Below are 27563 nucleotides of genomic sequence, written 5' to 3' on the forward strand. Positions count from 1 at the left end.
GCCATCTTGGTGTCACATGACTCGTGGGGTCTGAGCCGCGTGACCCGGAAGCGTCCGCATAGACTTCCGAGCGGGACAGAAAAATTGCGAGCTAGCGACGGGTTTGGGCAGAACTGCCCGGCGGCCTCTCCCAAGGACGAATCGACTTACAAACCGCTGTCGGGAAGCGAAGGAAGTGGGGCGGAGGAGCGGAAATGTGCTAGGGGTCCAGGAGCGCGGGGCCGTCTGGGAGTTGTAGTTCGCGGTCCTGTGGCGCTCGCGCGGGGCGGATGTAGCCCGAGAAGGCGGGCGGAAGCGGAACGCTTGCGGTGCGGGATTCCCGGCAGAGGCAGCGGGTGCAAAGCCCCGCGGGCTGAGGGGAGGTGACGGGCCGCGGGAGGTGGCGCTGGCGGCTCCCGGAGGCCCCAGTTCCCCTAGGACGGGGGCCAGGTGGACCTCACCTCTGGCTTCTCCAGCATGCGTGGGCACCCGGGGGGCGGCTGCGGGCGCGGGGCCTAGGGATGATCTTCCCGGTCGCCCGCTGCGCGCTCCGCTGGCTGAAACGGCCGGGAGCCCGGACCCTGTCCCGCGCTGCCATGGAGGTGGCCTTCCGAGGCGTGCGGAAAATTCTCTGTGTGGCCGAGAAAAACGACGCGGCCAAGGGGATCGCCGACCTGCTGTCCAACGGTCGCATGAGGCGGGTAAGGAGGCGTATTTCCGATCAGCTGTGCGGGTGAGGGAGCCGTCCCGATCACCCAGCGGGACGGCGAGGCGCGCGCTGGGAGCACGCACGGAGGCCACTTCTCTCGCTTCTGGGTCATTGCATTGGCTTCCTGTCTTTTCCGAAAGATAGGCATGCAAAAGTATAGTCAGACGTTTCACCCGTGTACTTGAAAACCTTGGCTCCTCCTCGTCCACAGCAGCGGTCCCCAAACTTGTCTGATGATCGGAACCAGCTGGGGCACCGGCTATTCTGTGGGTCTGGGGTGAGATCAGAGAAGTCTGTCTTTTAACATTAGTCCCTGTGATTCGAAAACTCATTTGTTGGGAACCACTAACCAGAGTCCTTTGACTTGGTAGTCAGGCTCTGTCCGAGCGTTCCCAGCTGACTAGCTCTCCGCATCTCTGTCGCATCCCCTGCGTTCTGCAGCCGCACTGACTTCGCAGTCTGTGAACGCATATTGGTGGGGCAGTACTGCCTAGGGTTTGGGATTAGAGCGAACATCAGCCCTATTCCTATTGGTACAAACTCCAAAAAACAGGCAAGTAAGGGATGAGAATGTGTCCTAGACACGCTGGAGGTGCAAAGGAAGGGAAGGTAAAAGATTTTGTATAAGAGTTGGCACGGAGGCAGCAAGAACTGTTCAGGAAAATCTGTCAAATTGAAGTGGATCGTGAAATGGTTTTCTGGAGGCCATTTCTAAGAGTATGGGGAAGAAGTTCTCTGCCCTTTTTTCTTTAAAGGTTCCCAAGGTCCTTAGACCTCCATTTCTAGCTCCTGGATAGTGGGAGCAAGAGCTAATGTGTTGTAGAGTGCAGGCCTCTGACCCCTCACATGGAAAACTCTGGTCGCTTTCTCCCTGGCCTTTCACTCCTGAAATTCTCCATTGCCAAAGTGACTTTATAAAACACAGATACGACCCCAGTAATCCCCCACCTAAAACCTACATTGTTTACCTCAATTGATGCTGAAAACGAAATTGATAAAAATTTAATTCCCTTCATGATAAAAAGCATTTTTTGAAAATCCCATTACTAACCTTAGCTGGAGGATGAAAGACTGAAAGCTTTTCCTCTGAGATCAGGAATGAGACAAGATTGCCTGTTTTCCCCATTGCTATCCCAAATTACTAGAAGTTCTAGCTAAAGCAGTTAGGCAAGAAAAATACATCTAAAGTGGAAAGAAGAATTAAAAATATGTCCATCTGCAGGACGCCTGGGTGGCTCAGTCGGTTAAGCATCTGCCTTCAGCCCAGGTCATGACGCCACGGTCCTGGGATGGTGTCCCACATCGGCTCTCTGCTCCGCGGGGAGTCTGCTTGTCCCTTCCCCACTGCCCCTCCTCCCTTCTCATGTGCTCTCTCTTTCTCTCAAATAAATAAAATCTTTAAAAAAAAATGTCTATTTGCAGACAACATGATCTTATAGAATAGAAATCCTAAAGAGGTCACAAAAGACCGTTGGTGCTAATAAATTCGGCAAAGTTGCAGGATACAAGATCAACGCACACAAATTAGTAGCAATGAACAATCGGAAAGAAAATTAAGAAAACAGTTCCATTTACAGTGGCATTCAAAAGCACATTGAAAACTACAACCTTCTACGTGTGTACAGTCTTTTCATGGTTTTATTTTTTACATTCGGAAAGAAATTTTAATCCTGCTGTACATTTAGTGACAGCAGTGTGAAAGTCCCTACAGAGTGCTTAGAGAAGGAACTTGTTTTCTTTTTGATAGAGTGGACAACACTGCAGAAGGGATCACGAAAGTTTCATTCTTGGTCTACCAGGTTGCTTTTGTTTTTGTTTTTCTTTCTCCAGACTCCAGAACTACTGTAATTTGGTAGCATCCACTTTCCCTGAGCACCTCACGCAAATGGGGAATCATACAAAATTGTGCGCCATCCTTAGATGGGACTTGTAGGGGGGCAAGTTTGAAATGTCAGGAAAAACATTTCACATCCTCGAGGCTACCACTGGCAGAGGAGACCACCTGGAAGAGCCCTATTGTGGGGTCACACGCCATGTTATCGGACAAGTTATTTATCTTGAAAAGTATATCTGAAACAGTGGTTTTCAGACTGCGTTCCCAAGAGACCCAAGGGACAGTGGATGTGCACCTCAGGAGTCACTTGGGGCTGGGCTGGGGAGAGGTTGAGTAAGCCGACTTCAACCTTGTTATATATCGGGGTCCATATTAGTGTTTGTTTGGGAAGGCTTCAGAGCTTTCTTAAAAAGTCAGAAACCATTTTCTCGAAAAAAAAAGTTGTGACACTGCTCATGAAAAAATGTCAAACTACTGATTAGACGATTTCTACTCTCTTACTAGAAGGGCTTAACTAGCAATTGGAGTTTGTACGGAGGAATTTCTTTTCTTGGTGATATTGGCAACCAGTAAACTCTTAAGTATCAGATACTAAAATAAAATCCCTCTTAAAATTTGTCGTTATGGGGGCGCCTGGGTGGCTCAGTCAGTTGGGCATCTGCCTTCGGCTCAGATGGTGATCTCGGGGTCCTCGGATCGAACCCTGTGTCTGGCTCTGTGCTCAGTGGGGAGTCTGCTTGAGGATTCTCTCTCCCTGTGCCCCTTCCCCTGCTCATTTGTTCTCTCTCAGATAAAATCTTAAAAAAAAAAAAATCATCCATATGCCTCAAAGAGAAACTCATTTACTATTCCACTCAGAAAAATTGTCTTTGTGAGACGGAGGAAGACTCTTCTCGACACTGACCCTTCTCTTGGCACTTGAACATTTCTCCAGTTCCCAGTTGGCCATTTTCTTGTCTTCTGTGTAGTGTTGGTGCAAAACTCACGTGTGTAACTACTTTTAATGTCCCTGTGGAGAAAAGTGGGATCTACTCAGAGAGGGTCTTATTCATCCACGATTACAAGCTGAAGAATTGCTTATAGACGGGCTTCCAGTTCTGACTGGGGCTCATAGTGTTACTGGATTTTAGAGCCACAGGAGACCCCAGAGGTAAATTTATTCAAAAATAAATTGATGTTCAGAAAAGTGAATGACTCGCCTGTGTTCACAGTTGACAGGTACAATTGTACAGCCAGAGAGTAGTAAAAGCATATGGGGAAGAAGGAGAAAATTGTCAAGAGAGTTATGTCCTAACCGTTCTTCTGCCTTTAATTTGTGATGTGACCTTGGACACATCCATTCTCATCCATGAAAAGATGTTATATTAGCTGACCTCAGGGTTACCTTCCAGCGTAAAAACTCCATGGACTCTACCAATTGTGTGCTTGTAACTATTTCAAGGAGCCATTTGATAAATGGTCTTAGTAATATAGCCTAGTTTTTGTCTTTAGGAAATACTGTTACTTTTCAATATTATCGCTTGCCAGGGTCCTGCTTCATCTTTAGGCTGAGGAATCCTTTGTTTTCAACGTAATTGATCTATTGTATTTTTGTTTTATTATAGAGGGAAGGATTTTCAAAATTCAACAAGGTCTATGAATTTGATTATCATCTATATGGCCAGGTAGGTGGCTTTTAGATCCGTGTGCCATTTTGGGGTACGTTCCTGGAGTTTTTCGTTATGGCTATAAAAAGAGCAGCTGTTTACTACAGGTCGTCCCTAAATTCCTTGTATCTTGAGTTATTTGGTCGAGAAGAATGAGCCTGTCCACTGTAGAATAAGTCACAATCTTTTAAGAATAACGATTGTTAAGACCTAAAGATCCCTGATGACAGGCAACCATTTTATAATTTATAAGGAAGTCACTTTTTAATTAAATGTGGTCCCATCTCTTTATAACAAGAAAGGAGCTAATACATAAGAGTTTGAGGAAACTTTAAATCCCATCAAAGGCATCATGGTGCTAGAATCAGAATGGTGATTGTATTACTATGGCATTTGGCTTCAAGGAGACATATTTATGTTCATTTCTTCCTGATCAACTAGGTTTAGTTTTATTTTTTTTACAGACTTTTTTTTAGAGCCTTTTCAGATTTTTAGAGCAAAATTGAGAGGGTGGTAGAGAGATTTCCTATAGAACCCCTGCCCCCCCCACACACATATACACACCGCCCACCCCCACCCCCACCCCATGATCAACATCACTCACCAGAGTGATATATTTGTATAGTCGAACCTACACTGGCACATCATAAGCAGCCAAAGTCCATACTTTACATTAGGGTTACCTCTTGGTATTGTATGTTCTACGGGTTTGGACAAAAGTGTAACATGTATTCATCCTTCCAACACCATGTGGAGTATTCCCACTGCCCCTAAAGCCCTCTGTGTTCCATCTGTTCATTCCTCCCCACCTCCCCCCAAGCCCCTGGCAACCCCCTTTTTTTTTCCTTAATAGAAGTTTCTCCCTTTTATTTGGATGATCTGGCAAAATATAATTTCTAGAAGACTAATGTGAATTTTGTTATCATTCAGAATGTTACCATGATAATGACTTCAGTTTCTGGACACTTGCTGGCCCATGATTTCCAGATGCAGTTTCGCAAATGGTCAGTACGATTCCTGGGGGAAGAACTTTCTGATTATTACAGTAAGTTGTGAAATGCTACAGGAATTTTGAGGCATGTTGATCTCACTGTAGAGCTTACAATACTGTCTCAGTCCATTCGGGCTGCTGTAACAAAATGTCATCAACTCGAGGGGCTCATAAACGACAGAAATCTGTTTCTCCCAGTTCTGGCTGCTGGAAGTAGGAGATCAGAGTGCCAACACAGGTGAAGAGCTCTCTTCCCCATTGTACTCTGCTGACCTCATCTTGTGTCCTCATCTTGTGGCAGGACTTAGGGAGCTCTTGGGGCCTCTTTTATAAGAGCACTAATCCCATTCATGAGGTACCACCACCCTTGTGACACAGTCACCTGTGAGTCTCTCCCTGCTAACACCATCACACTGGTGTTAGGATTCCAACATGTGCATTTTGAGGGGATGAAAACCATAGAGACCACAGCAGTGACCTAAGATCAACTCAACCATTGTGAATTTCTGCCATATGTTTAGAATGAACAACCACTCTGAAGTGTATTTCCCTTAAAATAGCTAGACCTATTTCACATAGTCCTTGGATTACATTCATCCTGTTGCAGACATGCATGAAAGAGTTCCAGAATTTCTTCTTGGCCACTCCTGTTGTCACAGAAAGTAGGAAGTGCTTTGTACAGAGGGTCATAGCCTTGCTTTTAATTCTCTGGCGTTTTCATGTGGGACTTTTTCTGTTGGGGATCCACCTGTGAGCACACTGGAGCAATTTTTTCTCATTAAAATGGGGGACTTTGCATCCTGTGCTGAGGTTGGATATGTTGTGTTTTCATTTCTCTTCTAGGCAGAGCTGCAATCCCCTTGTCCTCTTTGAAGCAGAAATTGAAAAGTACTGCCCAGAGAATTTTGTAGACATCAAGGTAGGATGTTTTGGAAGACATGTGGCACTGGAGTCGAGCAGCTTCCGAGTGCAAAATAATTGAACTGTGATTCCTGTGTTCTGAATGCATTAGAATCTAGAGATCAAGTTTCCCACCACACTTAGTACCATGATTTTATTTATTTTTTAATATACTTTTTAAAGATTTTATTTCTTTTAGAGAGAGAGAATGTGAGTGGGGGGAGGGGTAGAGGTAGAGGAAGACAGAGAACTCCAAGCAGACTCCACGATAAGCGTGGAGTCCAGCTCAGGGCTTGATCCCACAACCCTGAGATCACAACCTGAACCAAGAGTCGTACGCTCAACCGACTGAGCCACCCAGGTGTCCCAGTACCATACTTTTAAAAATTACTCGTACTCATATAAATGAGGCCATTTAAACTAAGTAGCCAAGGAACTAAAGTAAGCCTTTTTGTAAGTAGTGGTTGTTTAAATCCTGGGAATAATAGTGTTAAGTTATTAATCCTAGATTCAGCCCTAATTAACATGGAGAGACCACAAAGTGTAAAGGGTCATTTGACAGCAAGTCAAGCAGTCAGAGCACCTATAATTAGTTCACTGCGAACTGGGAAGCCTTGGGGTAAAACTCAATTTAGGGATTTTTTTTTTTTTTTTGGACCAATTCATTATCAGAGCCATGAGAGTTATAAGTATGCGTTAGAACTGAGTTTTAGGTTTCATCAGACTCGGGTAGTTGTATTAAACCCTCAGGCTTCTAGAAGCTCACTTACAGGTCTGTGATTCTAAGCTGGAGGATTGTACTAGTGGCCTTGGCATCCTTCGAGGTGGTAAGAGCAGTTTCCCAGATCTCTCCTTCTCGCCAAGTTGCCATATTCCAAGAACATTACTAGTCTTCAGTCAAATCTGTTTAGCAGAGAGGTGTCAAGTGATTGCAGTTGTGCTCTCCCTGCTCTTTCCCCGCTGGGAATTTCAGAAAACTCTGGAACGAGAGACTCAGCAGTGCCAAGCCCTGGTGATCTGGACCGACTGTGATAGAGAAGGTGAAAATATCGGGTTTGAAATTATCCACGTATGCAGGGCCGGTAAGTGCTGTGGCTTCTGAGTTTCTGTAGTTTGGGACCACAGAAGTAGATGGTTCCTCTGTGTGAGTGGGCTGTGGCTGAGTTCCTCCCCAGAGAGTCTCCCCCCTGGATCCATCAGTTCTCCCCAACTATGTGTCCTGGAGCAAGTTACTAAACCCTCGGGTGCCGCATCTTTCTGGAAAGTCAGGCCAGTCTGACACAGCTGTTAGGGCTGCATAAGGACTAAATGAGTTAACCAGTGGCACAGACCATGTAGCCTAGGGCTTGTGACGTGTTAGGTCCAAGTACATGGCCAGCTCCTCGAGAGCAAGGACTTTGTATATCCTATTTTTTACGTACTGAATATTTCTAAGAGAACGTATATATGACATATGTGCAGTATGAAGAATAATTCTAGAATGTCGTGTTTGTTTGTCTGCTGTGTCCTTTGTACAATGCCGGGATGTTAATACGTGCTTGTTGAAATGAATTTAAATGACTCGAACAGGGCTAATGATTTCAGGTAACTTAGAGGAAGTGATGCGCAGCCCATTCTCAGGCTTCAGAGAGTGGACGGCTTCCGTTTTCCCAAAGTGTGTTTGTGTACTTTGGAGGGCTGTAATGACTCCTGGGAATTTAAGTACATTAACTTTCAGGGACAGTGTACGTGTCCTGGGTTATTTCCATGCCAGGACGTGAAATTCCCCCGTAGGATCTTTTCATTGACGACCTTTTTATTTTCCGTAAGTGTCTAAGAGAGCAAGTGAGATTAGGATCTCGAGAGTCTCGCCAAGAGAATAGCTGAAATTCACTTGAATCCCTAAAATTCATACCACTGTTATTTCTGACAGCACTAAATTTAGCGGTTATGGTGAAGTTTTCCTTGTAGGTGGCGAGGCATGCTTTTATTTAATCTAATCAGAAAATTGGGTGCCTCACAGCGTCTTGAGATGGTTTTCCTTCCATTCAGGGTGGTTTAAGAAAAATGGACCCTTTATGCTGGGACGGCAAGGTGATTTGACTTTGACCTTGGTGATTCTTGCACAGTGAAGCCCAATCTGCCGGTGCTGAGAGCCCGTTTCTCTGAGATCACCCCCCGAGCCGTCCGGGCGGCCTGTGAAAACCTGACCGAGCCCGATCAGAGAGTGAGCGATGCCGTGGACGTGAGGCAGGAGCTGGACCTGAGGATTGGTGAGCCACCGGCGGACTCCTAGGCGCCCACGTGGCACACTGGGTGTTGGGTTACAGAACTGAGAATGAGGTTTGTGTGTAAGTACGTGCCCCTAGCTTTGATCTTACGGTCCACCACTTTCTCCTTCCTTCTTCGTTCCTCCCTCACTTTCTAGGAGCTGCCTTCACTAGGTTCCAAACCCTGAGGCTTCAGAGGATTTTTCCAGAAGTGTTGGCAGAGCAGCTGATCAGTTACGGCAGCTGCCAGTTCCCGACCCTGGGGTTCGTGGTGGAGAGGTTCAAAGCCATTCAGGCTTTTGTGCCAGAAATCTTCCACAAAATTAAAGGTAAGGCTGGGGGAGTTGTTTATGGTGTGGAGCCCAAGGGCCCGGGAAGAACCAGGAGCGTAAATGGCACTAATTAACTTTTTCAGCCTTGCTGTCCTTCCTCCCACCCCATTACAAGGTTCAGAATCCACTTAGTTTTCTTAGGGACCCAAAATATTCCCAAAGCAATGTTTCATATCCCTTTGGACTTCCACTGCAATATACTTTCTCCTCTCTGTCTTATCATATGGCTTCCGTGAGTCACGGCCTTCCCGTTTGTCCCCAATACAGTAACTCATGACCACAAAGATGGAGTCGTAGATTTCAACTGGAAAAGGCATCGTCTCTTTAACCACACAGCTTGTCTTGTCCTCTACCAGCTGTGCATGGAGGTAAGAAATATTTGGAATTTTAATGATCTGGGAAAACTGTTCTGTAAGTTCCCAAGCCAGTCTTTCTCTGTTAGGGGAGGTGATCCTGCTCTATTTTCCTGCTGAACCATAGCTTTCCGCTTGCATCTCAGTAGCATTTTTGGGGAACCAATAAGACCGGAACTCCATGAAAACAATGCTCAACAATCTGAAAGTAAAGGATCTGTAGACCTTTTAGATGAAGTCAGAAACCGTAAGAACTGTATAGCTTCACTCTCTCCCTGCAGCAGAATGCTGTCACCAGAGATAACTCGGGATCTTCTGGACCAGTCTAGAACAATAGACTCCTAGAGCTGGAAGGAGTTTAGACAGCATCTGGTCCAGCCTCCTCTTCCACTGGTCAGATGAGGAGATCTAGAGAGAAGAAAGTCACAAATGAACAAGTCAATTTCATATGGGGACTGATGCCAGGAAGTAAAAGGGTAGAGGAACAGAGACCTGCCTTGGGGGCGGGGGGCAGGGAACGGGAATGTACTAGGTGTGATGGTCAGGGAAGGCCTCTCACAGTGACCTCTGAGTGAAGGTCAGGGTGATTAGCAGGAGGCAGCCAGCCACAAGAGAGCCTGGGGGAAGCACGGGTCAGGAGAGCGCAGCACGTCAGAGGGCCACGGGCGGTTGGTGGCCGAGCTGCAACCTGTGTGGTGCTCAAGGAAAGCTCAGAGATCTCTACTTTGATGAGTCATGTATGCCCCTGGCCGAAGCCCCCAGGCAGGTTTATTAGTGATTTGGGAAGGGGAATGGTAACTTGTGAGTACCTGCTACAGTGCCTGACAGTGTTACGTGATTTTATTCAGTCCTCCTGGTGCCTGTGAGGGTGGCGATGCTGTCCCCGCCTTACAGGTGATGTGGGAGGAAGTTAAGTAAGTTGTGCACAGACTCTCTGGAGTTAATAAGGAGCAGAGCACGGCTGGATCCCAGTGTATGTGACTCTCCAGCCCCTTCTGCAGACCACACTGCCTCCCAGGAGTCACTCTCCCCACTGCTCCGCCCTTTGACCCTGGAGGTCACGCAACCACGGGGCATGTCTGTAACACTGCACGTTTATCTGTCAATAAAAAGAGAGCTGTCCTTTTTCTACTTCACTAGAATGTGCAGGAAAACCTGGCAAGCTGGATACTTTTGAGTTCCTTGCAAAGAGCACCTGGAGCCAACTCCCATTTGCGGAGAGAAATGTGGATTTTGAAATACGTCCTCATCAGCAAATCAGTTGGACTGAGTTCTTTGTCCATTTATAGTCTCTTAAAAGTGTGAAGTTGGGCAGGGTGCCTGGGAGGCTCAGTCAGTTAAGCATCCGGCTCTTGATTTCAGCTCAGGTCATAATCTCCGGGTTGTGAGATCGAGCCCCACGTCGGGGTCCACGCTGGACATGGAGCCTGCTTAAGATTCTCTCTGTCTCCCTCTGCCCCCCCCCCCACCCTGCTGTCTCTCTTAAAAAAAGAAAAAAAGTGTGAAGTCAGTCTTAAGATTGAGTTCTCCAGCTTGTAGTGTGTAATTTCTCCTATTTCTGACTTGGTATTATCCTGAATTTTTAAAAAAAAAATGTACACTGCACCTGTAGATAGGAAACAGTTCTTCAGAGATGCACAGACTGTTGTGAGGGCTTATGAAGTTGCCCCTCGACGGGAAGGTGGTGATATCTCCACCACACTGTGGGCTACAAGCCGACCTCACTCGAGGTCCTCTCACGGCCGGAGCAGGGACCTCTGCTGGTGGTGTCGTCCAGAATGGTGAGCCGAGGCTGCCGCAGGAATGCTGGAGAAGGTGCACCAACGGGTTAATATGGCCTCTGCTTTTTCTGGCTTTCTAGGATCCCAGGGCAACCGTGGTGGAGGTCAGGTCTAAGGCAAAGAGCAAGTGGAGGCCTCAAGCGTTGGACACTGTGGTATGTTCCAGAAGAGTGCGCCAGGTGCTCAGGAGCTCTGACTTCCCATGGTGGGGACCCGGTTTCTGTGGCAGATGGTGGCCCAGTGGCGGGAAACATCACCCTTTACGGGGCCATGTAGGAAAGTGCTTGGGAAGAAAAAAGCCCCGAAACAGGGCCTGCTTAGTCTTCTAATGCTGGGGTTTGTTTTTTTGGTTTGTTTTTTAAGTTAATAAATGCAGTATAGCTGCTTGTGTGGGGTTTGGGAAGCAAAAAGAGGAAGACACATCACCCCTCACCTTGCCAGCCTTACGCAATCTCTGGTACAATCGGAGTATCTTCCTATTTTTTTCATACGCATGTATTTTACATTGTTGTAATTGGAATAGGTTGTTTTTTCCGCCCAAGCATTTTTTTGTTAATGTTTCTGCATAATCTGTGTACACATCACTTTTAAAGATCTGCATTAATAGCCTACCTTAAAGGGAACAGAGTTTTTCAAATTTTTAGACCCAGGAAGAGCCACCCCTGTTGGACATAACTTGGAATTAACTACCTTGGGGTGGGGGTGCCCCTTCCCAAAGACCACTTCGCAGGAAAATTCAGAGTATAGTTTCTGTCAGGATTCACTCTGGAGATTGAACATACACAGCAAGCAGGCTAAGAGAAACATGCAGGGACTGGCGGGCAGTATATCCTTTATCTGTGGTGTGGCGTGTGTGTGTGTGTGTGTGTGCGCGTGTGGTTGGATTGACAAGGGGAGAGTTATGGATTGATTTCCTATAACAGACATAAGTGTATTATTCCTCACTGGTTAAGGATGCTTTGACATCCAGCCATCAGCATTGGTGGAATGTCACCAAGGGGAAGGACAGCCAATTATCTCCCAGGAGTTCTTGAAGAATGGTATTCATCATCCAGGAGAAGTTACTAGGGCCCGGGTGGTATTCCCAAAGTACGGTTCCCAGACTGCCTGTATTAGAATCTGTGTATTAGTGGCTTGTTGAAAAATGCAGATTTCTGGCCTCTATCCCAGCCCTCTTCTGTCAGAAAAACCCCAGTGCTCAGGGTCCGGGAATCTGTTGCCTCCCCAGGTGATTCTTGCTTCTGCCCATCAGATCTACCCCTGTCCCTGCCCGGCAGGCCCAGAAAGCTTTCCTCAGCACAGCCTTTTCCCCTCTGTGTGACAGCAGCTGGAGTGACAGGGGCCAGACATTTGTGAAGATGAGTTGTGTGGCCGTGTTGTGCCCTCTGACTCCTGCACTACACCCTAACTTGCCTGTGACACATTTAACAGGAGCTTGAGAAGCTGGCTTCTCGGAAGTTGAGAATAAATGCTAAAGAAACCATGAGGATTGCCGAAAAGCTCTACACTCAAGGGTAAATATTCCACATTTGGGAATAGAATTCAGTGCATCTTTGTCAGGGTGAAATATTTTATTTTATTTATTTATTTTGAGAGAGGGGACGTAGAGGGAGAGCGAGAATCTTTTTTTTTTTTTTAAGATTTTATTAGTTGACAGAGACATAGCAAGAGAGGGAACACGGGCAAAGGGAGTGGGAGAGGGAGAAGGAGGCTTCTCGAAGAGCAGGGAGTCTGATATGGGGCTCGATCCCAGGACCCTGGGATCATGACCTGAGCCGAAGGCAGACACTTAACAACTGAGCCACCCAGGCACCCCAGGAGAGCGAGAATCTTAAACAGGCTCCACACTCAGCATGGAGCCCAACACGGGGCTCGATCTCACACCCCTGAGATGATGATCTGAGCCAAAATCAAGAGTCAGACACTTAACTGACTGAGCCACCAGGAGCCCCATTTTATTTTATTTAAGGAATCTCTACACCCAACGTGGGGCCCGAACTTACAACCCCAAGATCAAGAGTCACACAGTCACCCACTGAGCCAGCCAGGGGCCCCAGGGTAAAACATTTTAGATCTTACGGGAAAACACAGACTGTCTAGACATCACCTGAACTCTGAAGTAGAAGAATTTTGACACTTTTCTTTTCTTTTCTTTTTTTAAGATTCTATTTATTTATTTGACAGAGAGAGACACAGCGAGAGGGAACACAAGAAGAGGGAGGGGGAGTGGGAGAAGCAGGCTTCCCGCCGAGCAGGGAGCCCGCTGCGGGGCTCGATCCCAGGACCCTGCGATCATGACCCAAGTCGAAGGCAGATGCTCAACGACTGAGCCACCCAGGCGCCCCGACACTGACTTTTCTGATATGGAAAAGGCATTTCGAAATCACTTCCTAAAATAAGAGCCCATAGAGTGAATTCACATCCCACTGTTGGCCTCTCAGCAGCTGCCCCCAGGGCCTTGGCAGGTGGCACACAGCACCTTTGGGAGTCGTTTGCCATCGTAAACCATCTAGGGACAGTTGTGGTCCACACAACCAGTGTGGCTGGCAGCCGCTCACCACAGGGGACTGTTGAACACTTGAAATTTGGGACGTGCTATAAGTGTAAAATATGCAGTGGGTTTTGAAGACTTGTACGGAAACAGGAATGTAAATTATCTCATTCATGCTGTTTAAGCGGCCAAAAAAAAAAAAAAATGTTAAATTACATGGAGGGTCCACATTATGGTTTATTAGGCAGCATTATTCTTTCTTTGTTTTTTTTTAGCATTTATTTTTTAATTTTTTTTCAAGATTTTATTATTTGAGAGAGAGGGGGGCGAGCGGAGGGGCAGAGGAAGAAGCAGATTCCCTGCTGAGCAGGGAGCCCGACCTGGAACTTGATCCCAGGGCCCTGAGATCATGACCTGAGCCAAAGGCAGATGCTTAACTGATGGAGCCACCCAGGCGCTCCCCCCCAGCATTATTCTTTCTGTGCTCGAAGCGAAGTCGTAGAAGCATGCTCTGTTGCCGCTGTCAAGGCTGTGGGGGTCACTGGCAGAGTGATGAGGGATCGGGCCGGGGCTGTGTCCCCGGCCACACAGGTGCTGGCAGGCCTAGTGGGAGTGTGTCCCGCCCCGTGCTGCCCCCTCACTTACGCTCTGGCTTCTCGGAGCGTCTCAGCCAGCGAGACTACTGTTGCTCACCCCATTGTGGGTCCCATGTGAGAACCTTCCTCAGCAGAGGGAAGCTAGGTTGCCTTCCGTTGAGCCGGCAAAGGCCAATGGGGCATGACAGGTGTTTCCGGGGGTTTCCAGTCTAATTCAGCTGTTTCTAGAGCAATTATAACAGTTTCTTTTTCTCTTTGTTTGCCTTTGTTCTAGGTACATCAGCTATCCTCGTACTGAAACAAACATCTTCCCCAAAGACTTGAACCTGACCGTGCTGGTGGAACAGCAGACCCTGGATCCACGCTGGGGGGCCTTCGCCCAGAGCATTCTAGAGCGGGGTGGCCCCACTCCACGCAACGGGAACAAGTCTGACCAAGCTCACCCTCCCATCCACCCCACCAAATACACCGACAGCTTGCAGGTCGGTTTCCCTAACCCTGCCTCCTGGAACCCAGGGGGAAGCAAGGGGTTAGTAGCACTTGAATGTACTCTGCGAGCTCTTACTTTAGGAACTGATTGATTTTGAAATAGCTCTTCCATTTTAGCAAAGAGATGTCATGTCAAAATTCTCTTGCTTCACCATCTTGCTTGGCTTCCATGAGCCCCCTCCCTCCCCCCAGGTTGGGCTCCACTCTGTCCAGCCCCACTTCCCGCTCTGTCAGACCCTCCACACTTGGCTGGGCAGTTCACCTTCCCTGTGCCTTTGCACAGCCCCCATGGGGCCTCCCCAGACTGGACCGGGTTCCATTGCCATCCTGAGGCGGTGACACCCTGACACTGGCCTCCTGTCGTGGTCTAGGGGCGGCACGGCTTTGAGGCAGCCCTGACAAAGCTCAGGCATGTCACCTGGTGCCAGCCTTCCTCAGCTGGGGGATGCACTCTGTGAGGCCAAGCTGGTTGGGCTTGTTTGCAGGCTTATTGCAAAGCTAAATCCTGCCTGGTCTTTGTTTCCTTCTTTTATTAATACATACTGTTCTTCTCTGGATTTAAATGTGATATATGTTCGTTTCAGGCAATTTAGGAAATTCAAAAGATTATAAGGAAGAAACATTTGCCGTTTCCCCATATGCTGAAATATTTTCAAGTACGACACCTAATGACTGCGTAGATATACCATAATTTATTTTGCCAAATGTGTTTTTTAAGAATAAATAGCCCCCAACTTTCTGACACATGATGACAGTTAACGTTTGTGTCAGTGTTTGTGTGCGCCTCCCACTATTTCCTTGGGATCCGTTCTTAGAAGGAGAATTACTGGCTATGAGTATGAGTGTCTTAGGGGCTTTTGACAGATCGAGGCTCACTAGATCCTTGATTACTTACTTGGTAGAAAATCACCACAAACCCTGGGAGCCGGGGCTGCCGGCTACAACTTCCCTGTGTCTTGTATACAAGGGGTCTCTTGTTAGCTGTTATGCTTTTACCTCGTTTTCTCCTTCGCCTGGGTTTACGTCAAAAAACATGTTTGCCTGGCACTCCGTGTGGGTGCAGAACCTACAGGAGCCACGTGCCCTCTTCTGTGCAGAACTCGAGGCTGAAAGGTGGCCTAAACCAGGTCAGACTTCCGGTGAGGCTGTGGTCCTTGGGCAGTAATATTCTGCAGGGAGTTGCAGACTCTTCTCTTGTCTTCCTAGGGAGATGAGCAGCGACTATATGAGTTCATCGTGCGGCATTTCCTGGCTTGCTGCTCCCAGGATGCTCAGGGGCAGGAGACCACCGTGGAGATCGACATTGCTCAGGAACGCTTCGTGGCCCACGGCCTCATGATTTTGGCCCGAAACTATCTGGACGTGTACCCGTATGACCACTGGAGTGACAAGGTAATAAAGCGCAGGCCCAGTCAGAGGTCAGAGTTCACGTTCTCCGTGGGCCTCGGGGAGAGGGGAAGACAGTCATGTTCCCGAACCTCATGCCACCCGCCGGAACAGGGCCACGCGCTTCAAAATGGCAGTTGTCTTTTGCCCCAGTGCCGCGCGGAATGATCGGACCAGTGCTTCTGCTTCTCCGTGTAGACCCTCCCTGTCTACGAGAGAGGCGCCTGCTTCCAGCCCAGCACTGTGGAGATGGTGGATGGGGAGACCAGCCCACCCCAGCTGCTCACTGAAGCCGACCTCATCGCCCTCATGGAAAAGCACGGCATTGGTCAGTAGCCTGTCGTCGTGGTAACCAGCTCTCGTACCTCTTCTGGTCTCGGGACAGCTGTGCCGTGGGTGTCCTCCTGACCCCCTGTATAGCTGAAGGGAGGCATAGAGAAGTTCAGAACTTGCCCGAGGCCATGAGGTGTGTGAGGTTTTTTTTGGTTTTTTTGGTTTTTTTTTTTAAGATTTACTTTATGTATTTTAGAGAGAGTGGGGGCAGGGGGCAGAGGGAGAGAATCCCAAGCAGACTCCACTCAGCGCGGAGCCCGACGTGGGGCTCTATCTCATGACCCAGAGATCATGACCTGAGCCAAAATCAAGAGTCGGACAACCCACTGAGCCACCCAGGTGCTCCATTGCGCGAGTGATTAAAGCCTTGGTCTGAATAAGTCCACACTTAGGCTCTTAACCTCTGCTCCACCCCAGCCGGATCAGGACATAGATGTGTCCCAGAACTCAGGGGCGTCTAGACTGGGAGCACCCTGGCCAGGTCCTGGCCGTGGACTCAGGATTTTTGGCCCACACAGGGGTTTGTTTTTATTTTGAATAAGGTACCAACATTCAAAACTTGAGAGATTCCACATGAACGTCTGTGTCTTCGTCTTGCGAAGTGTCGGGCGGTCTAGCAGCCCAAGCCTTCCCTGCTTCAAACGAAGCAGTCGTTTGAACTGGGAGGCAGCTGTCTCTTCTCATTTGGCTTTGCTCACCACTCGTTCCATGCCAGGCCCCGGCGGCATCTGGGTTGGCCACCCTGCAGCCAGCCACAGGTGGCCGTGCTCTGAGTTTTCGTTACAGCGTTTCCCCTAATTGTTTAGGCACCGAAATGAGTTTAAACAAGAGATTGGGCCAGAATTGGTTTTCCCGATAGGTTCCGTGGCCCTGGGTTTACAGGCAGGTCTGCTGCCCCCTCGTCCATTTCATCACGACTCTGAGGATCGTCTCTGGCAAACCCAGTTCAGAAGGGCAGTGGCGTGATGGAGAGAGAAGTGGCAGGAAGAAGAAGTAGAGCTCCCTGGGCGTGTTCCGGCCGCAGGCCATTCCCCGGGGGGCACGGACGGCCACCTCACTACCCAGTGGCTTTTGTAGTTCCGTGACTTCTGAAGAAGGGCCCCTCCTGGAGTCCACTGGCCATTGTCGTGCTATCCAGAAAGCCTGTCGGCTTAAGTCAAATTAGAGTTTGTGCACCGCTCAGGATGTACTCATTACACATGTGACGCTCACGGGAGCCAGACCTCGGTCTTGGCCCTGGGGACACAGCGAGGAATAAGGCCTAGGCATCCATCGTGCCCGTCGAGGGCTCATCTAGCAGGAAAAACAAATCAAAGCAACACATAAACACAGCCTGCTGGTTCTGCAGAGATCGGGCAGGGGCCTTAAAACCTTACAGTAAGAGTTCCCGGGGAGCGAGACAAGGCTAGCACAGGCGGAGCATGAGGGAGCACAAAGCGCCGGGGAAGCACGTGGCCCTGTGGCGGGGAGCAGACGGGGTGGTCACGGAAGGTGAGGCCGGAAAGATGATTGGAGCCCAACTGCAGGGCCTGGCACGCTGGCCTGAGGGGCTTGGGTGTGGGCCTGTGGCTCGCAGAGAGCCATTTAAGATTTCTGAGGAAAGGAGCAAAGAGCTGCATTTCTTAAAAACGTTAGCGGCACTGTTGAGACATAATTCACGAACTGATTTAAGATGTTCAGTATAGTCACAAAATCACGCAGCTATCACCTTACTCAATTCTAGAACGTTTTCACCGCCTCAGAAAGAAATGCCATACCCCTTAGCAGTCTCACCCCATTCCCGCTCCCCTCCATCCCTCCAGCCCTGGGCACTCACTAACCTCTCTGACTCAGTAGATTGGCATGTTTTACACAGTTTGAATACGTAGAATGATAAAGCGAGTGGCCTTTTGTAACGGATTCTGTCACTTCGCGAGTTCTCAAGGCTCGTCCACATTGTAGCGCGAATCAGTACTTGCGTCCTTTCCGTTCCCTGTACTGTTCCATTGTGTGCAGAGACCACAGTTTATCCATTCATCAGTTGGTGGAATTCAGGGCATTTCTGGTTTGGGGCAATTGTGAATAATGTTGCAGCGCACATTTGTACACAGGTTTGTGGGCGGACGGGTTTGCGGTTCCCCTGCGTAGATACCTAGGAGAATTGCTGGGTCCTGTGGTCACTCTTGTGTTTACCTTTTGAGGAACCTCCGGACTGATCTCCACGGCGGCTGCCGCATTTCACGTTCCACCGGCCACGTGTGAGGGTTCAGGTTTCTCCGAGTTCTCACCAACATTTGTTCTCTGCTTTTTGGTGATGCTTCACACCAAGTGGGTGTGAAGTGTGGTATTTCTTTGTGGTTTTGAGTTGCATCTCCTTGATGACAGAGCTCCATTTGCAAAGATCCCTTTGGCCACAGCATGAGAAATGGGTTGGGTGGAGGACGCGACCAGAAAGGTGGAGACTGAGCACTTTGCCCTGATGCAGAGTTCGTGATGTGGGCTCCAGCTGTGGCTCTGCCACGTGGAGCAGAGGAGAAAGACTTGGAGGGGTCTCAAAGCTGGTGTGGGCCTGATGCAAGTGCAGGTGTCTTACCGAGAATGAGGAGTCCAGGCAGGGGAAGGTGCCTGTGGGAGAGTGGGGGGATGTCTGCATCACGCTGAGTAACCGGAAGTGGCTTTCAGGGACCGACGCCACTCACGCGGAGCACATCGAGACAATCAAAGCCCGGATGTATGTCGGGCTCACGGCAGACAAGCGGTTTCTCCCAGGGCATCTGGGCATGGGGCTCGTGGAAGGTAAGCGGGAGGAGTTCGAGGTGGGTGGTTGCAGAGCCGAGCGGCTGAAGCCCCCGGGGGTGCCGTGTGGGGCCCCTCGGAACACTGCTCTTCTCCCTGCAGGTTATGACTCCATGGGCTATGAGATGTCCAAGCCTGACCTCCGGGCCGAGCTGGAAGCTGACCTGAAGCTGATCTGTGAAGGCAAGAAGGACAAGTGGGTGGTTCTAAGGCAGCAAGTCCAGAAATACAAGCAGGTTTTCATTGAAGCAGTGGCCAAGGCTAAGAAGTGAGTCCAGACCCTGCTTGCCTGCATGTGAGGTCATTTAGTTCTGCCTCCTGGGCTGTGACCTTTCCCTGAGCAGTGAGAGCGGGGGAAGATTCAGCAGAAAGCAGGGGGTGTGCCTCCTTGTTCCTTGTAACGTGTGCCCGCGGGTGCTTAAACGTCCCCCAGGCCAGTTCGCCTTCTGCAGGGGTGTCGTGCTTGGCAGGGATGTTCACATGCAGCTCCTCCCCCTTCGGGTTTTCCTCCTGAGTTCTGTTTCTTCTGTAGAGCTTTGTCAGCCTGGAAACAGTAAGCAGAAAAATCTGGGCCAGTTATTCCAGGCTGTTGGCTTTAGAGATGCCATTCTCTGGATTTTAATTCTGTCTCAAGTTAACAGGCACACAATCCCGTGTCCGTAAATTCAGTGCTGCTGTCTGACACATTTGTTCTATGGAGTATTTGGAGGTGGTCACGTAGCAAGCAGTGTGTGGGCATGTTGTTAGGAAAATACACCTTTTCTGCCTCATGCCAACTCGGGAAAGAAATGGATGAGCCGGGGCGCCTGGCCGGCTTTAGTCGGTAGAACATGTAACTCTAGATCTCGGGATTGAGTTCAAGCCCCGTGTTGGGTGTAGAGATTACTTAAATTTATTTTTAGAGAGAGAGAGAGTGTGCTCAAGCGTGCATGCAAGTTGGGGGAGGGACAGAAGGAGAGAGAGAATTTTAAGCAGACTCCGTGCTGAGCGCAGAACCTGACACGGGGCTCAATCCCACAACCCTGAGATCATGACCTGAGCCGAAATCAAGAGTCAGACGCTCAACCGACTGAGCCACCCAGGTGTGCCCAAATCTTTAAAAAAAGGCCGGGGAGGGGAACGGGTGAGCTAGTTTAAATGCAAACCCAGACAGACACTTCTGGAGTGCGTGCAGGGACCCTGTGCAGTTTGATGTGAGGCCAGCGACAAGGCAGAAGTACCTGCCTGTAGCTGGATCCCTCCTGGGAGCTGCTGGGAGCCAGAGAGGAGCCAGGGCTGCTTGGCCAACCTCTGTTCTCTGCATCAGGCCTGTGGGGAGCAGCCCCCTGTGCCCCGGTCACATTCACCTTGTGTGCACATAAGAATATTGTAGGGGGGTGGCGCCTGGGTGGCTCAGTCAGTTGGGCGGCTGCCTTCGGCTTGGGTCATGATCCCGGGGTCCTGGGATCAAGTCCCGCATCGGGCTCCTTGCTCAGCAGGGAGCCTGCTTCTCCCCTGCCTGCCGTTCCCCCTGCTTGTGCTTGCTCTCTGTCTCTCTTGCTCTGTGTCAAATAAATAAATTAAATTAAATTAAAATATTGTAGGGATATCTGGGTGGCTTAGTCGGTTAAGCATCTGCCTTCGCCTCAGGTCATAATCCCAGGACCCTGAGATCGTGACCTGAGCCGAAGGCAGACACTTAACCAACTGAGCCACCCAGGCGTCCCAATAAATAAAATCTTAAAAAAAAAAACAAAAACAACAAAGAATATTGTGAATGTTTTGCTCTTTCTTCAGATTGGATGAGGCGTTAGCCCAGTACTTTGGGGAAGGGGCAGAGGTGGCCCAGCAAGAAGCCATCTACCCGAGCATGCCAGAGCCCATCAAGAAGTGTCCACAGTGCAACAAGGACATGGTCCTCAAGACCAAGAAGAATGGCGGGTCAGTGCCCTACTTGCACCATACATCTGCTTACCCAGCACTTGCTGGGTTGGCTGGACACTCTCTGCAAGGCCCTGTCATTGCATTTCTGCATCATTATTTAAAGGCGGTCCTACTGTTGCCGACCCCTGGACTAGGTATTGGAGATAGAATGGTAGCTGACAGGGACCTGGCCTTGGAGATGTGAAGTGCTCTGGGATTCAGAGGAGGTGGGGGATGATGGCGCTGCCATGTCCCTTGTGGATAGGACATCGCCCACCCACCGTGTGGATGATGGTGGAGAAGCAGGAGCTGAGGAACCAGCTGGGTCTGAGTTCAAATCCCACTTCTGCCACATACACAAGTTTTGTGCCCCAAAACAGGTTACATTAGCTACTGAGCCCTAGTTTTCTTTTCCATAAGCCTAGATCAGTGGTATTACCGTGGGAAGGGTGAGGATTTGGTGAAATGTCTCCAAAGTCCAGCCCTGGGGTCAGGAAAAGCAGAATTTGATCCCAGGTCCTTCATTCCTCCGACCCCCGTGGGTTCCCCGACTACTGACCCATCCCTGGCCCGGGCACAGAGAAGGCCAGCCTGGCTCTCAGAAACCAGAGGTTAATGGGCCTGATCTGGGACTTGGGTTGCCCACAAACACAGAAGCCAGTGCCAGGGTGGGCTTAGCCCAGTGCAGGATACTCTCAAATGCTCCAAGTGCTTGGGTCACCCGGGGAGGTCTAGAGATCGTCCTGTGGAATTTACCACTCCAAGGGTTATCTGACAGTTTCCATTTCTGAGTTTGTGGATTTGCTATTTGAATAATTGGGGTTTGAGGTTTGGTTGGTTGGCTTTCCCCTGATCCAGTCATACCCAGGCATGCTCAGAGGACGTTGTAAATTGTGTTCCCATTGGCTTTTCTGGCTCTAAAGTTCCGTGACTGGAAGCCGTAAAGAACTGTTGGCCGACGACGTGGTGCAGGTGTCAGGAGTAAAGACTCTTTCATCAGACAGCTAGGGTTCTCTTCCCAGCACCCCCACTCACTGCACGTGCATCCTTGGGCAGGTTTCCAGACCACCCCCTGCCTGTTTGCCCCACTGTGAACCGAGGCTGCTGCTTGTCCCCATCAGGGTTGTTGTGTGGAGAAGTCAGGGAGCATCTGAGAGCACGCAGCCTGGAGCCTGAGCGGAGCCTGAGCGGAGGCTGAGCAGAGCCCTCGGGACTGGTCCTTGCCGTGGCCCAGGAGTTGGTCAGTGGGTTGGTGGTTTCTAAGTAGAAAGCAGAGTCGGCAGTAGCAGTTTCTTTTTCTTAGGGAGATGAGAAATAAATGCAGGCCAGTTTTTCTCAGTCATTCAGTACCAGCGACTGTGTATCCATTTATGTGTCCTCCAGAAAAGTGAATGTCTCCTTTAATCAGCCGGAGAAAATCTTCTTTGCCAGATGGACGACAGCCCAGGAATGTGTATTTCCTGCAGTCTGGTAGCTTCTGCCCGACCCTGCTCCCTGTGCTCCCTCTCCAGGTTCTACCTCAGCTGCACGGGCTTCCCAGAATGCCGATCGGCCGTGTGGTTCCCGGACTCTGTGCTGGAGGCCAGCAGGGACGAGAGTGTGTGTCCAGTGTGTCAGCCGCACCCTGTTTACAGGTGAGCTGGGCCCCTGCGAGGCTGGGGCGTGCTCGCCCTGCTCAGCAGCAGCTGGGTTGGTGGTCCTGAATCGGCTTGTGTCCCACCCTTGCCTTTGTGGTGTAGAAGCCACGGGCCTGGGGGCAGGTTCCGGGGCAGCTTGGGAGGAGCCCTCCATGCACCTGAAGAACCATGAAGGCACCCTTTCTCTTCCCATTCCCACTAGATTGCTGCCCAGCAGAGTGTGGGGAAGTGAATATTCCAGTGTCGGATAGCGTTTCCAAGCTCCTCCCAAAAGCCCAGAGCCCTTGGGTAGAACTGTTCCTCAAACCTTTTGGTCAGAGGACCCCTACACTCTTAAAAATCATTGAGGAAGGCACCCAAAGAGCTTTCATTGTGGGTTAAGTTTATCAGTATTACCATATTCTGAATTGAAGTGGAGACGTTTTAAAAATGTACTTGTTAATTTTACAGTAGATACACTGCATGCTAAGATAAATAGCATATTTTTACATATTTGTAAAGCAAAAAGGTAAGAAGAAAATGCCTATTTGCAAAGCAGAAAACAGAAAGAAAACGCGTTGTTTTCCATTTTTGTGAGTCTAACGTCCGGCTCGATAGAGCTGGACTCTGGTGTCTGCTCCCAGTCAATCTGCTGGGCTGGTTGTGTGGGCTGTAGCCGCTGGCAAACTCACGCACACGACGTGGGAGGACGAGAGCACAACAGACGTAACTTCCTAGCCTTGTTACGAAATAGTTCTGACCTCACCAGCAGCGTCCAGGGGCCCAAGAACCACTGGTTATAAGAGGTGAACCTTGGGCTCCTGGGTGGCTCAGTTGGTTAAGCGACTGCCTTCGGCTCAGGTCATGATCCTGGAGTCCCTGGATCGAGTCCCGCATCGGGCTCCCCGCTCAGCAGGGAGTCTGCTTCTCCCTCTGACCCTCCCCCCTCTCATGTGCTCTTTCTCTCTCATTCTCTCTGTCTCAAATAAATAAATAAATCTTAAAAAAAAAAAAAGAGGTGAACCTTTCCGAGGTTTCTGTGTTTTTGTTTTTTAAGGTTTTATTTATTTATTTGAGAGGGAGCGAGAGCATGAGCAGAGGGGAGGGGCAGAGGAAGAGGGAGAAGCAGGGTCCCCACTGAGCAGGGAGCCCGACATCGGGTTCGATCCCAGGACCCTGGGATCATGACCTGAGCCGAAGGCAGACGCTTAAGCGATTGAGCCACCCAGGCACCCTGCAGCTTCTGTGTTTGGGAGATTAATCGGGGTTTCAGATTTCTTCTGTCTGCCACTCTGAGCTCTCATGACACCCAGAGGGGCTTGTGGCTGGCAGGTGCCTGGCACGGGCTCCTGAGGTGCGGGGGTGCCGAGGGGAGGCCCAGGGTGGATGCAGCCCTCTGCAGACGAGGAGGAGATGCTTGCAGCTAGTAGTAAGGCTTTCTCTCATCTTCTGGCCTCGCTAGGTTGAAGTTAAAGTTTAAACGTGGCAGCCTTCCCCCGACCATGCCCTTGGAGTTTGTCGGCTGCATCGGTGGATGCGACGAGACGCTGCGGGAGATCTTGGACCTGAGGTTCTCACGGGGGCCCCCCAGACCTTCCCAGCCAACCAGTCAGCCCTCTAACTACCTGCAGGCTAGCCAGTCCTTGAATAGAATGGCCAGCGCCCCCCAGATGCTTCCCCCACCCGCTGCCGCCGCTGCCGCCGGGGGCAGCAACTCGGTGACCTGCAACTGCGGCCAGGAGGCCGTGCTGCTCACCGTGCGGAAGGAGGGCCCCAACCAGGGCCGCCAGTTCTATAAGTGCAACGGCAACGGCTGCAGCTTCTTCCTGTGGGCCGACAGCAGCCCCTCGGCAGCCAGGGGGCCGCCCTCCTCCACGTCGAGACCCACCGGCGGCTCGCTGGGCCGCCCGCCTGCCACGGGGGACCACCGGGGCGGGTCCGGCCGACCCGGAGATGAGGATGGCGGCGGGGGCATGTCCTGCCTGTGCAGCCAGCCCGCTGTCACCCGCACCGTGCAGAAGGACGGGCCCAACAAGGGCCGCCAGTTCCACACGTGCGCCAAGCCCAGAGAGCAGCAGTGTGGCTTCTTCCAGTGGGTGGACGAGAACGTGGCCCCAGGTGAGGCAGGGCACCCGGGCCCCGGGCTCGGGTTTGTGGGGTGGTCTCCACCTCGGAGACCCGGGCAGCAGAGGGAGGGAGGAGGGCAGTGGTGGGGCCTGGAGGTTCCAGAGGAAAGGCTGGTGCGGCTCTCGGAGCAGCCCGCCGCGTGCCCGGCGCTGTGCCAAGTACACCGTCTGTCTTCGCGTCTGTCGGTTGAGCCCTGTGAGGCCGCGGAGGCCCAGGTTAAAGGAGCTGCCCCTGCTCGGGGTCACACAGCCACGCGGCCCGAGGTCGGCCTGACCCCACAGCCCTGGGCTCCTCTAGCCTCCGTAGGCTCGCGAGGTCCTCGTCGTTGGCCGCCTTCCTTCAAACGTGGAGCCTGGCCCCGGGGATGTCTAGGAACCCGCTTAGGCTTACACGGCTTGGGCCCGGTGCCCCAAAACCGGGTGTGTTGAGAATTGCCCCCCAGACATTGGAGCCAGGTGGATAATGCCCCCGGAGGCCCCTGGAAACGGCCCCTGCCGCCCCAGTGCACAGCAGAAGCTTAGCTCATGTGCGAGCATGGCCGAAAGGCCTGGTGGGAGCTCTGTTGTCGGGCAGAGCCAGGCCCCGAGCCTGCCTGTGGAACCTTGAGCAGAGGGCTTGGCCTCACAGCCTCATGGTTTCCTCAGTAACATGGGCACTTGCTCTCCTTTCTTGGGGTTCCTGTCTTGTAAAAAGAGTCAGGTAGTCTCAGCCTATGATTCTGACACACGGGGTTGCCGGCTCGCACGTACAGGAAGAACCCAGAAGGCTCGGTAAGGCACCGGGCTGGCTACCGGTGGCGGAGGGGGCCCGGAGACAGCCACTACAGCAACAGGCTCACGCTGGAAGCGTGTGAGGAGCGGTGGTCCAGCCCTGCACACGCTTCAGGCGTGCACAGGCCCCTTGTCGCCCTGTTGGAAGGAAGCGGTGTCTGACCTCCAGGCCAGCTGATCTGTTGTCCTGGGCGCCAGGGCAGTCAGAATTAAGAGGCCTGTTTGAGGCCTGGAAGAATCCAGAACTCAGTTAACTTGCATGGGAGGTGGGGAGCAGGTGGTTGGTCACGGGCCTGCCGGGTTTCGCTGCTTCTCCAGCAGCCTCCGGCCCGTTGGCTGGACCTCTGCTTCCGGAGGGAGGACATGCGTGAAGTGACCACAGTGGCCTTTTCATCAGGATAGTGATTGTGGGCCCAGGCCTTCAAGGGCTCTGGGTTCTTCAGGGAGTGGCCTTGGGGCCACGGAAGATGACAGGAGGGAAGGGAGGCTGGCCTGGCAGTGGACGCGGCCGTGCTGGGCTGGGGGGACACCCTCCACCAAACACTCGGACCTGGACTTCCTGCCTCTTCGGTGTGTCTGTTCCGAACTCAGCCTTTCCCTAATTCTTCCCACAGGGACTTTCGGAGCCCTGACCTGGCCAAGAGGCAAAGAAATAACCCAGGGGCCAGAGGCCAGAAGCAAAAGAGCCCGGGCCAGTTCCACAGACACGGGGTCCATGCCCAAGAAACCCCGGAAATGCAGCCTTTGCCACCAGCCTGGACACACCCGTCCCTTCTGTCCCCAGAACAGATGAGGCAGGGGAGAGGAGGGAGGACCGCTTCCTCGGACCTGCCCCTTTCTTCTTGGGAATAAGCTGTTTTCACTAGGACCTACCCTGCCCTGGAGGCCTTGAGGAAAGCGGTGGCGTTTGGCACCTGGCCTAGCTGGGCTCAGGAGTCAGGATCCACACCGCTCTCAGGAGAAGGCCATCTCGGGTGCCCCCGGCCTGGGGCTTCTCGCTGCTGGTGCTACGGAGCATTTAGTAGCGGGGTGGGCGCAGCCTGTGCTGTGGCGTCCGGGGCTTCTGAAAGTCCCCTCGAGGGACCGGCGTTCCTGGTCCAGGCTCCGGGCAGCCTGGACGGGGCTCCGCTCGCGGACATTCTGAGAAAAGAGGTTGTAATGCAAGAACGTGGCTCTTGTTCTAAAATTGTGTCTATCGAAGAAGCTTTGTTTGTCTTTATCGAGACGCCACTGTGGCCGGGACACCCCACGGCTCGTGTGCCTTCATAAAGAACCCTGTCCCTCTGCTCTGGGGGGTGTGGTGCACTGGTGACCGGTGGCAGAAGCGGCGGGCTCGGACCCCAGCCAGGGCTCGAGGGACCTCTCGCTGACCTCTGGCCCTCTTGGCCTCTCCTCGCAGCCCCACGAGCAGCTTGCCCCGCAGAGCAGAGCAGAGAGACCATACGAGATGCAGAATGCTTCCGCTCTGCGTGGGGGTGGCCTCGTCCCTTGTGTCTTTACAAAACCCTGTGAATGATACGTAACCACGTGCCTTTATTTAGGAGATAAGCAGGAACGGGTGTGAGTTGCCAGGAGTTGCATTGTTGGCTGGTGAAGAAACGAACAGTCCTCACTCTTGGACTCCTGGCTCCACACCCTCCAGTTACACCAGTTGCTCTTGGAGCATCTGAACGGTGGGGTGGGTCACGGCCCTGCCTTTGTGTTTTCATCCCCAGCCCCCCAGCCCTTGGCAACCACCAGTCTACTTTCTGTCTTGGTGGCTTTACCTCTTTGGAACAGTCCATGTAAATGGAATCACAGAGCCTGTGACCTACCGTCTGGCTTCTCTGCCTTCGCGTATCGTCTGCAAGGCTCACGCACGAGCGTGCGTCAGCATGTGACTCGTCCGTGTGACTGATACTCCATCCCGTGGATGAACCACATCATGTCCATCCGGTCAGCTGATGGGCATTTGTGTTGTTCCCACATTTTGGCTGTTGGGAACGGTGCTCATAGAAACACGTACAAGATTTGAACACCTGTCTTCAATTCTTTGGGGTACATACCTGGGACCAGGGCTGCCGGCTCTTATGGGAATTCTGGGTGACCTGTTTTCCCCAGCAGCTGCCCTGTTTCTCGTTGCCACCGGCAACTCGTGAGGGCTCTCCACCTCCTCGCCCATGCGTATTTTCCTTTATTTATTTTTATTAATGGCCATCCTAAGGGGTGTGAAGTGTTCTCTCATTGTGGTTCTGATTCGCATTTTCCTTTTTTTTAAGATTTTATTTATGAGAGAGCAGAAGCGGGGGGAGTGGCAGGCAGGGG

At 51.2% G+C, this 27563-nt stretch overlaps 1 protein-coding gene across 1 annotated transcript; it reads left to right on the forward strand.

Moving 5' to 3' along the window:
• Positions 1-164: 164 nt before the first annotated feature.
• Positions 165-27465, forward strand: TOP3A (DNA topoisomerase III alpha). Its single transcript, XM_027567890.2, has 19 exons — positions 165-680; positions 4127-4186; positions 5099-5172; positions 6003-6078; positions 7033-7141; positions 8168-8311; positions 8467-8637; positions 8908-9008; positions 10855-10929; positions 12206-12288; positions 14136-14343; positions 15557-15742; positions 15935-16064; positions 18731-18844; positions 18947-19112; positions 20621-20764; positions 22258-22380; positions 23825-24480; positions 25874-27465. The coding sequence occupies exons 1-19, from the start codon at positions 501-503 to the stop codon at positions 26050-26052; spliced, it is 2979 nt and encodes a 992-aa protein (XP_027423691.1). The 5' UTR covers positions 165-500; the 3' UTR covers positions 26053-27465.
• Positions 27466-27563: the final 98 nt, after the last annotated feature.

This window comes from Zalophus californianus, chromosome 16, assembly GCF_009762305.2.
Source record: "Zalophus californianus isolate mZalCal1 chromosome 16, mZalCal1.pri.v2, whole genome shotgun sequence".
Classification (NCBI taxonomy): domain Eukaryota; kingdom Metazoa; phylum Chordata; class Mammalia; order Carnivora; family Otariidae; genus Zalophus; species Zalophus californianus.

What these genes read in the sequence shown, in the direction of transcription:
- TOP3A (XM_027567890.2), top strand. Translation starts at nt 501, where the DNA reads ATGATCTTCCCGGTCGCCCGCTGCGCGCTCCGCTGGCTGAAACGGCCG. An exon ending in CCAACGGTCGCATGAGGCGG is followed by an intron (nt 681 to 4,126) that starts GTAAGGAGGCGT and finishes GTTTTATTATAG; the next exon opens with AGGGAAGGATTTTCAAAATT. An exon ending in GGAGCTGGACCTGAGGATTG is followed by an intron (nt 8,312 to 8,466) that starts GTGAGCCACCGG and finishes CTCACTTTCTAG; the next exon opens with GAGCTGCCTTCACTAGGTTC.